General features: G+C 34.9%; 1 protein-coding gene across 2 annotated transcripts in view; it reads left to right on the top strand.

The window, feature by feature from the left end:
• The window catches only part of HCF153 (high chlorophyll fluorescence 153), a 60,353-nt gene extending 46,544 nt beyond the window's left edge, over nt 1-13,809 (top strand). For both annotated transcript variants that reach the window (XM_089798138.1, XM_089798137.1), the window contains one exon: nt 13,407-13,809. In XM_089798138.1, the coding sequence (XP_089654264.1) occupies nt 13,407-13,529 (123 nt within the window). In that variant the 3' untranslated portion in view covers nt 13,530-13,809. The remainder of the gene's footprint in view (nt 1-13,406) is intronic.
• The last annotated feature ends 2,510 nt before the right edge of the window (nt 13,810-16,319 follow it).

Genomic DNA, 16,319 nt, shown 5'->3' with positions numbered 1-16,319 from the left:
AAACTCTTTGAATTTCATGGGTTTTTCAAATTTCTAAGTCCTTGCTGAGTTTGGTCACCGAGTCGGATTTTCACTTTCTGAGTCAGAGGCAAGTTCGAGTCCTGTACATTGATATAAAAAATAAAGAGGCATCCAGTGAAATGTAGCTTAGTTATGAGCAAGATACAAGGTGGCATGAGTTACAATATTCTTCGGCCATCAGCTCATGTAGTAATAGTAAAATTGATTATATTGCCATCCCAAAAATAATAAAGTAATTAAAGGCCGATGAGAGCAATATAGAATTGTGGCCACTCAAGGAGAAATCTATACTTGTGTACGTATGTATACACATATGTATGCATACATGGTATTTTAACTATGTATTTATTGTACACCTCATATATAATGTGGACGCATATAGATGTCTAATCCACACATTCATACATACATGTGTGTATACACACACACACACATAAGTATAGGTAAATGATGTAACACTAATGTACTAAGCATGGCAATCCTTTATGAGAAGTTCTAAGATCATCACATGACAAAAGGTATTACAATTTAATTAAATGCTTAGTGTTTTCTTATTTGTGCACAATTATTGATTGGGTAGCTCATGGTAGTTCTTAACATACTCTTGCTTGCCTAGCCGTTTTACTCCTTAGCCTTGGTGGTTAGTTTTCATAGCTCAAGATTCCTAGATCAAGTGGTGTCCCTTGCCTAACTCCTTTCTTGGTAATGCTTCCCCCCTTCGATGTGCTTCTGCATGAAGAAATCCTCCACAATAATATGATATTCTTCAAAATATTCATAATTATTTTATAAAGCTTTTAATCATAAATCATAATGGCTAACTACCATTTCACTTCTCATGAAAGAATAATCAACTTTCCAATATTTCAAAATAACAATATAACAATATCTTAACTGATAACTAACATGTCATCTTCACATGAAACCCTAACGATCTAACCGTCTTACTATTTCACATGATTCATAACCAATTCTAAATGTCAACTGACTGCACATGAAAAGCACAATGGCTATATGAGTAGTTTAAAAATCAAGCAAAAATTGGGATTTAACAACTTTGAGCATGGTGAAAGATAACAGATAGAGTGACCATAGTAGAACATAGCCCAACCATGACAGATTATCACTGATAAGATGATTTCTCTTGCAGCTTTTAAAACATTAACATTCCCTCTTAGCAAGAGAGAAATCATTAGTTTATCATCTTATGACAAGTGCACATTACTGCAATCAAATAGTGTCAATAACAAAATCTCATCACATATTTCCTCAATAAAATTGTTATCTAATTTTAACAATATTCACTATAGCTACTCTTAGAGGGTGAATAAAAAAAACAAAATAAATTCATGGAGTCGCACACAACTTCCACCATGGCTACTCGCAGAGGGTGGATCCACCATAACTACTCCTAGAGGATGGAACAAGTGATTTCACTTCGTCATCGCAGGAACATATGGTATGATGTTCCTGTATAAGTTTGCTTTGTGTTGACTTATATTTCACTATTGCTTTCACAAATAGAAATGCATTTCAGCTTGGTTTTGTCATTTATTAAAAAAAGATCATTGATTCATTTTCAATCAATAAAAAGAATAGGAAAATCTTCATTGCTTCAGTCAAGCATTGTGATCTATGTGCAGTATATAAATAGATACATATGCAAAAGTTAACAACATGATCTGGTATTGGTCAAATTGCAAAATATGTGTAGCTTCAACCGCGTGTGTGGAAAGCCTTCTCCAAAAGGCCTCGAATTGCAATGAATGGCTACGTATTGGTGTAAGAATCTTTTAAAAGGAAGCTATATTGAGAATGATGAATTAATTGCAAAAGAATATTGAGAGTAGAACAAAGTTCGAGAATAAGGCAATAATAATGTCTACAATTGCAAAAATGAAAGATATAAACAATCATGAGCCATCATGTAAAACGTAGCTTAGTTATGAGCAAGATACAAGGTGGCATGAGTTACAAGATTCTTTGGTCATCAATTCATGTAGTAATAGTAAAATTGATTGTATGGATGACCCCAAAAAATAATAAAGTAATTAAAGGCTGATGAGAGCAATATAGAATTGTGGCCACTCAAGGAGAAAATAAATTATTGCTAAGAAATATCACTTAGTACATTAGTGTCATCCGCCACCTATCTATATTTGTGTATGTATGCACACACATATATATGCATACATGGTGTTTTAACTACGTATTTATTGTACATGTCATATATAATGTGGACTGATACAAACGTCTAATCCACGCATTCATACATACATGCATACACACACACATATATACATACATATACATATATATATATACAAGTATAGGTAAATGATGTAACACTAATGTACGAAGCATAGCAATCCTTTACTTGATGTTCTGAGATCATCACATGACAAAAGGTATTACAATGTTAATTAAATGCTTAGTGTTTTCTTATTTGTGCACAATTATTGACCGGGTAGCTCATGGTAGTCCTTAACATACTCTTGCTTGCCTAGCCATTTTACCCCCTAGCCTTGGTGGTTAGGTTTCATACCTTGCGATTCCTAGATGAAGTGGTGTCCCTTGCCTAACTCCTTTCTTGGTAATGCTTCCCCCCTTTGATGTGCTCCTGCAAGAAGAAATCCTCCACAATAATATCATATTCTTCAAAATATTCATAATTATTTTAACAAGCTTTTAATCATAAATCATAACGGCTAACTACCATTTCACTTCTCATGAAAGAATAACCAACTTTCTAATATTTCAAAATTACAATATAACAATATCTTAATTGATAACTAACATGTCATCTTCGCATGAAATCCTAACGATCTAACCATCTTACTATCTCACATGATTCATAACCAATTCTAACTGTCAACTGACTTCACATGAAAAGCACAATGGCTATATGAGTAGTTTAAAATTCAAGCAAAAATTGGGATGCAACAACTTTGAGCATGGTGAAAGATAATAGACATAGTGACCATAGTAGAACATAGCCCAACCATGATGACAGATTATCACAAATAAGATGATTTCTCTCACAGCTTTTAAAACATTAACATTCCCTCTTAGCAAGAGAGAAATCATTAGTTTATCATATTATGACAAGTGCACATTGCTGCAATCAAATAGTGTCAATGATAAAATCTCATCTCATGTTTTCTCAATAAATTGTTATCCAATTTTAACAATATTCTCTAAAGCTACTCTTAGAGGGTGAATAAGAAAAAGCATAAATGAAGTCATGGAGTCACACACACAACTTCCACCATGGCTACTCGCAAAGAGTGGATCCACCATAGCTACTCCTAGAGAGTGGAACAAGGGATTTCACCTCAAACTTCTCTTGCAGAGAACTCATTAACAAAGGAATTCACCTTGAACTTCTCTCATAGATAACTCATTAACAAGGGATTTCACCTCAAACTTCTCTGGTGGAGAAGTCATTCAAGCACATAAAGATCATCCAGATGCGAAGGCTCCCTCTCAGCCAAGACTCCCTCTCAAGAGGGGCAGCAAGCTCACAGTTTGAATATCTTAATAAATTGATTGACTTCAATGATTGACCAAGCAAGGAACTTTCGCATTCTCCCTCTACCACACAAGCTCCCTCTGAATATAATTTCTTCCTCTTTGATGAAGTTATGTATAACTAATTCAGTCCCATGGCTGCTAGCAGCGTCTCCATGTTCATTTCTACAGCCTGCATGACTTTGCATGTAATCTCTCATCATCCCATTGCTTCTCGATCCATATTGCAACCAGGAGAGATTTATAATAATTCATAAAATTAACCTATCATGATTAGAAATATATAGATTAATGCCAAAAGCATACACTATTCGCAGTGCTGTAACAAAAATTCATGATCAGTATTTGACAGTATAATCATAGTATACTTATCTCTTTGTTGTCTAATTTTCCTCTAGAAGGACCTCAGCATGCACATAGATATTGGTCAATGCACAGCTATCTCTTTTAACAATATTAAACAATAATCACAGACCGGCATTCATATGATGATCATAGCACTGCATGCATACTATCTTGCACAAGGAATGCCAACGAACATCTCCATGAATAGAATATCTCAGGGCTTAAGAGTTTTGGCTTTGGATCCTTCATTAAACCTGGCTCTAGTACCATGTTAATTTTCGGACTAGAATATATAAGAATGCAAGGAGCTGAAATAACCAACACAAAAGAGTAGAGAACACACAAACTTATCCTGAGAAAACCCTCCTGCTAGAGGGAAAACCCAGCCAAACCCAAAAATCTTTATTCTATACTCAAAAAAATTACAATAATTTCATGCGTACGATTGAATATCACAAAAATATAAGCATGCACACAGGCATTTCCTGATAAGCCTAGCAGCCATACAAGCAGCTCCCAATGACAATCAGTGGATCAGACAGACAACTCTCTGTCATAACAATAACATATGATGATCATAGCACTGCATGCATACTATCTTGCACAAGGAATGCCAACGAACATCTCCATAAATAGAATATCTCAGGGCTTAAGAGTTTTGGCTCTGGATCCTTTATTAAACCTGGCTCTAGTACCATGTTAATTTTCGGACTAGAATATATAAGAATGCAAGGAGCTGAAATAACCAACACAAAAGAGTAGAGAACACACAAACTTATCCTGAGAAAACCCTCCTGCTAGAGGGAAAACCCAGCCAAACCCAAAAATCTTTATTCTATACTCAAAACAATTACAATAATTTCATGCGTACGATTGAATATCACAAAAATATAAGCATGCACACAGGCATTTCCTGATAAGCCTAGCAGCCATACAAGCAGCTCCCAATGACAATCAGTGGATCAGACAGACAACTCTCTGTCATAACAATAACATATGATGATCATAGCACTGCATGCATACTATCTTGCACAAGGAATGCCAACGAACATCTCCATAAATAGAATATCTCAGGGCTTAAGAGTTTTGGCTCTGGATCCTTTATTAAACCTGGCTCTAGTACCATGTTAATTTTCGGACTAGAATATATAAGAATGCAAGGAGCTGAAATAACCAACACAAAAGAGTAGAGAACACACAAACTTATCCTGAGAAAACCCTCCTGCTAGAGGGAAAACCCAGCCAAACCCAAAAATCTGTATTCTATACTCAAAAAAATTACAATAATTTCATGCATACGATTGAATATCACAAAAATATAAGCATGCACACAGGCATTTCCTGATAAGCCTAGCAGCCATACAAGCAGCTCCCAATGACAATCAGTAGATCAGACAGACAACTCTCTGTCATAACAATAACATCACATAAACAACATCATCAACTCAAGTGTAATCATGTAGACAGTGACCAAGCTGCTCAATAATGATCTTCCTGGTATCACACACGACCATATTTGCCAAGATGGATGATATACTCCAAGTGCCACAGTTACAAAGATAATAAGCAGTAACATAAACATTAACAATTCACTGCTCAGAAATGAAATGACAGTAATAGGAAGAGCCTCCATGGGGTGATTGTTGACTTAAACACAAATGGTCGACCTCCGTTAAGAATATTGATGCACATACAAAGCCCAGTCAGCGGTACATAAAAGATGTGCCATAATATGTAAAAAATGGTGCCAAGTTGGCACTTGCATGAACACAATAAACTGATACCAAATATGATGCCAGCTCAAAGCACTTTGAGCACGGTGACAGATAAGAGACAGAGTGACCATAATAGAACATAGCCTGAACATGATGACAGATTATCCCAGGTAAGATGATTTCTCTTGCAGCTATAAAATCATTAACAGAGGTCAACTGCTGTTGAGACTGCCATATAAATGTAGAAGGCATAATTAAAGATGACTATAGGTTTCCCCAAAGTGCTGCCATCAAACTGTAAAACAACAGTGAAAGGGAGAAATGAATTTTTTAAACATATCTTACTCATATTGCTAGTGAAAAGGAATAGTATAAAACCATTCTCCAGTTGCTGATTTAATCTTGGAAGAGCTTTGTTTTAATTGCAAAGCAATTTAATTCGAGGAACGCAAGGGAATGCTCCCCGAAAGGATCTGTGTGATTCCTTAAATAGTCAAAGATAAGAAGAATATATTGGAAGTGTTCAGAAAGAAGCAGTAGAAATAGAGGAAAACACTCATATGGATGACCAATGACAACAGAAAATCTAAACTATCTCCCTGGTTGCCATGGTAGATATCATCAGATCTTCAGATAAGAGCAACTCAAAGGAAATAATGGCATCTGCAACTGCATATTGTGACAACACTCAAGCAACTTAGAGCTGTGGATATCTGTGAGCTAAGAGTTGTTCTGTTATAAAATTTCTAGGGGATATATTGGAAGTGTTCAGAAAGAAGCGGTAGAAATAGAGGAAAACACTCATATGGATGACCAATGACAACAGAAAATCTAAACTATCTCCCTGGTTGCCATGGTAGATATCATCAGATCTTCAGATAGGAGCAACTCAAAGGAAATAATGGCATCTGCAACTGCATATTGTGACAACACTCAAGCAACTTAGAGCTGTGGATATCTGTGAGCTAAGAGTTGTTCTGTTATAAAATTTCTAGGTTTCAGTGGCCAACGACACTATGAAGTGTTGCAAGAAAATGATAAAGTAACTGAGATTGCAGCTGGCGAAACATGGAAAGATCTGATGCTATGGTCATTGTAGGATGGTACTTTGTAATACTCTTGACCAGAAGTGTACAGCATCTTTATGGCTCTTCAATGGACATTGATTCAACTATGCTATCTTGAATATCTTCAAACTGTTCTGAACATGAACTGGAAACAATTGTTAAAGGACCCAAGTTTCTATCCAATTTAATGTCCTCTGAAAAGATTTATTTTCTTCTCCATCATCCAAAAGAATAATGATCTTAATGGGGCCTGATGTTGCATTTAGATTTGACCTTGTTTGAATTGCCTTTTATAATGTGTACCTTTTGCAGTCAATTCATCTGACTATAACCAATTCCCAACTAAGTGATGGCTGGATCTACACATGCACACACACAGACCCCTGTGATGTGGGATTATTTGTTTGATAATTGAACACATGTTTGTCACTTGTTTAGATGATGTTTTCCTTAAGAGAAATGACGAGCCACATTAAAGCTATTTACAAGCTCCAGCTGTGGGTACATGATTTCTGTTAAAACGTTGACATTTTATATAGGTTGATGATCTATTTATATAGAACATGATTGACTATATTCTCAATGTTCAATCATGTTGTAGAATTTTCATTTACTTGTAAAATTGGCATTTTGTGAGGATCATCAATATACAATAAGTATATATTCAACCAAGGTCTTATCTTCTATTGCAATCATTTTCTTATTCTCTATAGCTTAAGAAAGCTTCGCCCTGGTTCCCTGCAATCAAAGTCAAGCATTTACAACAATCATGACATTAGTTCTTATCCATTTATAATTTGTAAGTTGAAAGGGATGATTAGGCTAGAATGTAGAGTATTACAATTACATGGTGTCAGGTTATTTGACAGAGGAGCATACATGATATTGCATGGAATATCTTATTATCTATTACAGTTTCAGAATACCCTCTGCAGTGCTTCGAAGTATATGAAGTTTCGTTGTAGAAAATTGAGAATTCTGTACATTAAGAGTACTAGATTTTTTTTCCAAAATCATCATTATAACAATGAACCACTAGCTTTCACAAGCCATATTCCAAATGACTATATTTTACTGCAAAAGAAATATAGAAATATTCAGATTCAGTGAGAGACTTTGCCAGAAACATTTTAGGTATTTCAAAAGTACAGTTTAGTCCCAAAAATTATCCAAGTTGATAGCATCTTGCATGGGATGAATATTTGGGAGTCCTTGTGGGTGTAGAAGCTGATGCCTGCTGGAATGCTGTAGATCTGGGCAACTACTGTAAATATACCAAATAAACATGCAAGAAAGTGTTAGGAATCAGGATAAGGGTGATATAGCTGATGGTATTAGGTTCTTTTTTTCTTACGATACAGAAATAGAGCTGATGGAAGCAGGTTCTTTACTTCTATCTTATTTTCCTCCTCCACATTAATTTCAGAAGGATCAAAGTTTCTAACTTTACATACATTTTACTAAGAGTTCATTACAAACTTATTATGATAGTTATATAATATCCCAAATAGGGATAGAGAAATAAGTAGAACAACAATATTTCCAAAAATATGCAACAGAAAATACATACACAGATTCAGACTTAGATTATATATCTGTTTTTGTTGCTAATCTAAATAAATATCTGAACACTTCTTAGTATAGAAAAGTTACAGAGAAACATGCTAATTCTGCCCAGAAATTTCAGAAATGGTTTACATTGATTTTATTTCTTTTTTGAGATGAAGATGATTAATAGTATGCAGATTTAGACACAAATACTTTAGCAGTGTCTTCAATCCCTTGCTCTCCTTGCCAAAACTTCCATAAAACTAGTGCTAGGTTTGTTCCACTTGTCCTTTTTGTTGCCATCTTCAATGACACTCTGTAACAGGAAGATACCTTGCTGTAGATTATCGAAATATGAACCTCATGTTTGAATCTCAGCTTCAAAAATGGCATTTAAACCTGAGAAAGAATAGCAGCTCTAAGAATGATGTGTCAGAACATCAAAGACCAAAGTCCTTCCACCTAAACACACTCTTTTGTCTAGGAGAAGCCTAATCATGAGCTCCAAAATACCCCTAGAATGTTAATTTCATAACTCCCAGAAGGATGATTTAACCTCGCTTATTGATCTATTACCAACTCAATCCAATGCTCCAATTAAAATCCCTATGGATGAGCCAATAGGACCCTTGAAATCCATGCTCCACGACCTTTTTGGCACATGCTTAATAATCTCGCTTAAAGTACATGTTTCTTAAGTCATCAAAATTGAAAAAGAGGATAACTTAAATCTTTAGGTTAGGAGTCACTTAAGTTGTATAAAAAGACGTGACTACAATTTAAAATCACTCAAGTTCACTTAAATTGCATAAAAAGTACCCACAACTTGAGAATAGAATAGAATACAAGCCAAAGAGTCCAACACTTAAACCAATAATCCTCTACGTCCTCTCCCCTTTGGGTAATCCAAGGATGACAACCAATGCACTATTAAGCCTCATGGCTTGAGTTGGGAACATCACGGTCCTCACCCAAAGAATGCTTGTCCTCAAAAATTCCTTCCCATAGCGCATCTGAGATATTTAGCAATTACTTTATCCTCAACTTTTTCTTCCTTGCAAAATTGTTTCCAGAATGAGTATCAACTTACATTCTTCACCCACAGGGGCATACTTGTAAAAGAATCACTTGTGTTGCATGAGCCTTTTTGAGGTACGACACATGGTGTGGATTTTACTTGTAGGGGGAAGCTCCAATCCATATGCTTGTTCACCAATTATTTTAATCACCTTGAAAGCCCCATAAAACTTTGGTTCAATCTTTTCTGCTCTACTAACTTTCAATGAGGATTGTCTATAAGGTTGACGATTCAAAAATATGGTATCTCCCACCTTAAAAGATCTCTCACTCTATGGCAATTATCATTTTCTTTTGATGTTCATTTGCAGACTGCACATTATCCTTAAGCATCTTAAGGATATCTTGATTCTCTTTGGCTGACTCAAGAACTTTTTGAGCTTTAGAATCAGGAAAAACCAAATCTACAAATGTAGAAGATTCCTAACCATATAAAGATTTGTAAGGGGTCATAGTTGTGCTCATATGATATGTAGTGTTGTAGCATAATTCTGCCAAATGTAACCACCTTTTCCACACATTTTGCTACTCTGAATCATGATTTTATCAAGTAGCCTTTAAATCTGTTTGACCATATGTTTGAGGACAATAGCCAGCTATGATCGAAGTCATATCCTTGAAGCTTACTCACCAATGTTGTCTCTGATTTAATCCCTTTTGTTCCATGTAATACTAGAGGCTATTATGATCAGTCTCACTGTAAACTTTCCACGCTCAAATAACTTTTAATGTGCACACTTGACCACCAACAATTTCTTGTTGTATCAGTATGTAGAGAACCTCTTTTCAACATCATGCAATTTGCGGTTCTCCTAAGAAATTGAATGCTTGTCTTGCATCATAACATCCCCAATACGAATACTGGATGCATCACACTAAAGCACAAAAGGTTTAGAGAAATCCGATAAAGCCAAAATGGGACAAGTACTCATTACCTTCTTAAGATGGTCCATGATCTTTTGATCTCTTTCGCCCAAAAAAAGTACCCTCGTCAGTCAAATCCATTAAAGGAATGGTTAATGAAGAAAATCCAATCACAAACCATCTATATGGTGTCGTTCAAATAATCTTTAAAAGAGATAGCTTCTTTAAAATCTATCCCCAAAGCTTGATTCTTAGCCAAAAAATTTGCATCCTCATTGTAATTCTTGGGTTCCTCCTGCATAAGTTCATCCTCTTATAGAAAGGTAGAAACAAAAGATCTAGATTGTGATGAACCCAAAGGTTTGCTAGTAGAATATTCATTGTTTTCTGCAGCTTTGCTACTTTCCTCTCTTTCTATATGCACCATTTTTTTTCCATTTGCTGTGTTATGAGCCATCTGACTCAAATAAGATTGATGTTTTGCAATTGTTTAAGTATTTCTGCGAAGATTTGTTTGGCTTCCTCTTCACTGGACATTGATGGTTATGACTACACATCATTCCCTTCTGTTTTTCAAAGCTATGACCACCCTTTCCATGTGTACAACCAACCTAAACAAACTGTCAATTCCTGTAGCTCTGATACCATTGTAATATCCCTAAATAGGGTAGAGTAGAAAGAAGTTTGTTTGCAAATAAGATATCCTTCAACAAACTCAGCTTTAGACACAGATTATTTTTGTATATTTTTGTAATTATTCTTGCCAAATTAAAATAAATTTGCATAGTCTTTACTTTTTAGTATAGGAAAGTTACAGAGAAACACTCTAAATCTGCTTGGAAATTTCAGAAATGATTTATATTGATTTTATTTTTTCTTCTGAGCTGAAGATGATTAACAGTGTGCAGATTTAGACACAAATACCTCAGAAATCTCTTCAAACCCTAGCTTTCCTTGCTAAAACTCTTAGAAAAGCAGTGCTAGGTGTGCTCCACTTGTCTTTCTTCTTGCTATCTTCATTAATGCTTAGTAATAAGAAAACACCTTGCTGTAGATTATCCAAATGTTGACATGATGGTTGAGGCTCACCTTCAAAAATGGACTGCAAACTCAATAAAAATAATTCAGCTTTGAAAATGTTGTGCTAGGGCATTAAATACCAAAGCCCTTGCATTGAGACACACCCCTTTTGAGTAGGGGGGGCCAATATGTTTCTTTAAAGCCAGGGCCACTCAAAGGTTTCAAACCTCAAGCTGAAGATTACAGCAGCAATAAAGAAAAATATTATACTGAGCTACAAAGAAACCCTAGAATGCTATATAATGACTACAAAAAGGATGATTTAAACTCAGCCTTTGAACATTTACCAATGAAATCTAATGCTTCAAATAAGATCTGTAAAAATAAGCCAATAGGCTTCTTGAAATCTTGTGCCTCGTTGACATTTTTGGCAGAGACTTAACAAAATCATTTACAGTATGTCTTATAGGTCATTAATCTTAAAGAAGGGGACAACTTAACTCTTTAGGCTGAGTCACTTAAGTTGCTAAAAAGATGTGCCCACAACCTAAAATCACAAGTTTACTTTAGTTGCATTAAAACATTTTTACAACTCAAGAATAGGATAGAATACAAGCCAAAGGCTCCAACACTTACAATAATGCTGTATGTCCTCTTTCTCTTGGGTAATCCAGGGAAGGACAGCTAATGTACTCTTAAGGTTCTTGGCTTGAGTTGGGAACATCAGATGATAGTTTCTTTTAGGTGAATGTTCTTGTCTAGTGATGAGTGCTTTATATTTTTAAAAATCAACATTTGCACTTCGTTTACTTGTGATTATTCAAAGTAATAGTTTCTTGTATAATCAAGTATCAATCATCTAAAATTTAAGAGTCAAGGGAATGAGAAGGAAACAAGTCCTGGCTTCTGCCAAATAAAGAAATACAAGGTGCAAGGAGGAGTTCGTAGAACTAGAGGATGAAAGGCTGCACAAAGAATTGTTGGTAGTGAGTCAAAACGTGAAGACAAGAAAGAATACAAGGTCACTTGATGGCACAAGTTATTGATTGAGGAAGATGAAAGAAATATGGATAAAACTCTTAAAATGAGATAGGTATTTTGAGTGGGAGGAATTTTAAGACCCAAGAGATTGAATTGAAGTTGCAAAGATAATGGACAATTTAGGAGATGATATGGAAAGATAGGATAAGGTTTTGGAACAAAATGGCAGTCAAGCCTAAGAGGGAAGTCATGTGTTTGCACTATCATTAAAGCTTTTATGACCATTTAAAACTGAGACCAAAGAAACATAATACAAGAAAAAACTGATGTGCTATGAGCATTTCATAAGACTAGATCATAAGGAGAATGAAGATCAGTTGGTAGCAAGGAATGTGAATGGTTTCAAGTTTCTGTTTGAGAAGATGAAAATTTCCCATGATGGGTTGAATCAGAATGCCATCTTGACTATTTTAGCACTAGCGTCAGTTTTCTTTTGACTATGCTCAAGTAGAAGTTCCTATATAGCTTGTGATGATATCTATCGCACTCTGTATTTGCATTGTTTTTAGTCACTCCAAACCTCTGGAGAGCCCTCCACTTGGATCTTGTATTGTCCAAAAATTGCCATCAACACACATTACTATAGACTACGAGTAGAGGGTAATATTCGATAGAGCTAATGAAAAGGCTAAGCATACACACAAAGCTATGAGGACCTCATATTTGGGACATCTGGTCTCTGGTTAGCGTGTATGATAGTCTTCCAGAAATTTGGTAGCATGTATATCTATTAAATTGAAACTGCCTTAGAAAATCATGTATATTTAAGAACCCTTAATGTAGAAATATAAGAGCACTGAGTGGTTGGTGCCCTTTTCCATATGAGCTACTTCTTTTGTGAGAACAATGAATGAAATGGATAAATAACTTAATTAAAATCTGCAGCATCATTTGTTTATTACAGTAAGTTGCTTGAATATTAGACAACTTTGAAAATATGTTGAGCACAGCATTTGTCTGGATTGTCTTTGATGGAGAACTGTGAATATTTATCGTTGTTATTTCAATTTCATAGTTGATTATCATTTTTGGCAGTGTATTGATGAACAAGGCATATGTTGGGTTTGCAAATATTATTCTTATGATGTATATCGAACTCAAAAAGCTCAAATATCACTCACAGTACTTGTGTCAAATCTATATAATTATTTTGTTCTGTGGACACTGGAATACACAGATTGTGAGAAGGCGCTCGCAGATGAAAAGACGTGGAATACAAGAAGATAGTTTGGATGACATTATGGAAGAAGAAGAACGTATTCTTTCACCTGCTCGCAACCGTCCCAGGCGAGAAGAGTAATTTTTTGATCAGGGATATGCTGTAAATCAAAAAACACCATCATACTTGTGCTATTGGTGCGGGAAACTAACCTGTATAAATAATTTATATTAGCTCAAGAATCACGAGCTGATGAATTAGATTTTAGTTCTTGTGACCATATTAAGCGGGAGCAATCATGCCTTGCAACTTTTTCTTCCAAGCTATAATGATGTGCAAACTATTGCTTTTTTGGTTAAAGATATCTTCTTCAACATCTTGTGTTTCTGTAATTTATTTATAAAATATTCTTTGTAAATAAGTTTTATTGTTGGAATTGTTATTTTTGGGTAAAAATTAAGTATATCCTAAAAGGGGACTTTACAAATGGTATCAGAACTTTGATCCTACCAGCCTGTAGATCAAACGGAAACTACAAAAGCTTCTTAAAAGTCTCTAACTAGTTTTATGCTAGTACAATGAAAGGAAAATTGAACTACAAGTTATAGACAAAAATAATAATATTTCTTATTTAAACTAACATGTTGTTTGCAGCAAAATGAACAAAACCTTTACAAAATGCACACCGTAACTTGAAATACTTGTCTGCATTCTCTTGATCCATCAATCTTTTCTTGTAGCAAAACTTGTTTAAAACTGTTTTTAACTTTTTACAACAAGTGAGAAACTCCTCCAACCATATTAAAATTATCATATTTCTAATATGGATGAGGGGTACTTTATCTTTGTAGTAGCGACACATGTCCAACCAAACACTACACTTCTTATATCATATTCTTTTTGTGATAAGTTACAAAACCATAAGAAGAAACTGTAAATAGCAACATCACTTAATACATTATATTGATTAAACTAGACTCGTGGAATATTTGGTGGTTGTCTTGCAATTCTTTATTTTAAAAGATAAATTGTCAATAAGACAAAGGGACATGACACAAAGGTTCTACGAATACAGACACAAATTTTTAAACTGACAAAGGAAAAATATAATAAGATCAAGGGGAATTATACTGTATCAAGAAAATATAATAACTTAAAAGAAAGTTTGAAACAAATTTCTGGAAGCTTACCCTCGATTTTGTATCATCATATCATTTGATTTCCCTGATTGTACCTGGCGCTTAATCCTCCAACCTATTTAACAAAAAAATTGGATTGTTCCTTACCTGAAGCATTTTCACATTTTCACAGAAATCTTACAATTTTGTTCAGTTACAGTTTCCATTTTATGCAGACAAAATTTAGACGATGTAAAGACAAACATCAATTGGTGAGCTGTTGTGGTAATTATTTTGATTTATACTAGCAAGCATTTCAAAAATATAATCACTGTGATTGTATTGAAGAATGGAATCAAATATCTTGATGACGTGCACGTATTCTCTGTAGTATAACTGAACAAAGCCAATGCAATAAAGCATGAAGTGATTACAATGAATTCTAAGCCATTGTATAGTTAATGCTCATAAAAACTAATATCTTAACAATTAACCTACATACAACTCAACAAGGATCACAACCTTGCATATTATATAATAGATGATCCATTTATTAAAATAGGTACTAGTTGTAAAATGGCTTGGAGGCAAAGCCTACATTATTATTGTGGGTCAGTCATTCATGTATACGAATGGTTTCGAGGAGAAACTTACAAAAGAACTCTGCTGGATACAGACTCAGTATTCAATTTATAGGAAATTAATAAAGGGCAATCATAAAATTAGCTATGATATTTGTGTTGGACAGTTGAGATAAGATTGGTCTGATCAAGAAAATAAGACTCAGCTGGCTCTATAAAGTCATAATTAATTTAGCATTCCCATATATTTGTAACTAGATTTTATAACTGTCCGTATCAAAAAAACTAAGTGGATTTTTCCTTCATGCACACAAAACTGTGGCATAATATGTTTTTCTGTGTACTAATAGCTGATATGTGGTATATCGAAATGCCTATAACAACTATTATCATTATTCTGAGTACCTTTAGCTTTAGATCTGTTTAGTGATGATTTAACTAAATCTGCATGATGATGCATTTCAATCAACCAAACACACTAAAGTGAGGGACAACCTTTAGAATTCACATTAACAAATTCACGTAGTTAAAAAAAACAACCTTTTTGCATTTTCCAAATTAATCTCTTGATTGACAGTGTTGTTGAATAGAACATGATAATAGTATTCTATTACGCATTACAAAGTATACATATAACTTGCCCAAATCACGGTAGAATCATAGTTACCCTATTTGTTGATGAGGGAGAATTAATCGTAGATATGAAAGAAAAAGTTGTTCAACAAGAATTAGCAACAAATAGGAAATGGCAGAAGGTTACAAAGGTGGCGGATGAGGCAAGCATGACTAGTTTCTTCAGAGGCAATAAGGTCCCGGACCATTACCGCGGTGGTTTTAAGAGGAATAAACTATTGGAACCCTGGGCCAATGTTTGTTTGATGATAATGAAATACCTAACGCTAGAAGGAAGATACACTGTGTATTACTTTTATCACATTCCGCTTCTTAACCATTTTCGTAACAAGGAGCTTGTTTGCATTCCTTTTTTTTAATGCATGCGCTTGAAGAGACTGTGATGGATGTTAGAGAAAAAAGGAAGAAAGGAGCCAACTTCACTATCCTTCACTGAGGGCTCATGTTTCACCTTTTCCAATTTCACTTTGCCCTTTGCCCGCCCCATGTGATTGCAATTGACAATGTCCTCCCCTTTGGGCCCCCCCTGCGCTTGGAATTTTTGGGTGGCCATTATGCCCCCACTCCTCAACCTTCCCCTAGCCAAACCCTTGTCAAGG

This window comes from Cupressus sempervirens, chromosome 8 (genome assembly GCF_028749045.1).
Source record: "Cupressus sempervirens isolate cs-2001-9-10 chromosome 8, ASM2874904v1, whole genome shotgun sequence".
In the NCBI taxonomy this organism is placed as follows: domain Eukaryota; kingdom Viridiplantae; phylum Streptophyta; class Pinopsida; order Cupressales; family Cupressaceae; genus Cupressus; species Cupressus sempervirens.
This window is presented reverse-complemented; position numbering and strand designations above follow the sequence as displayed.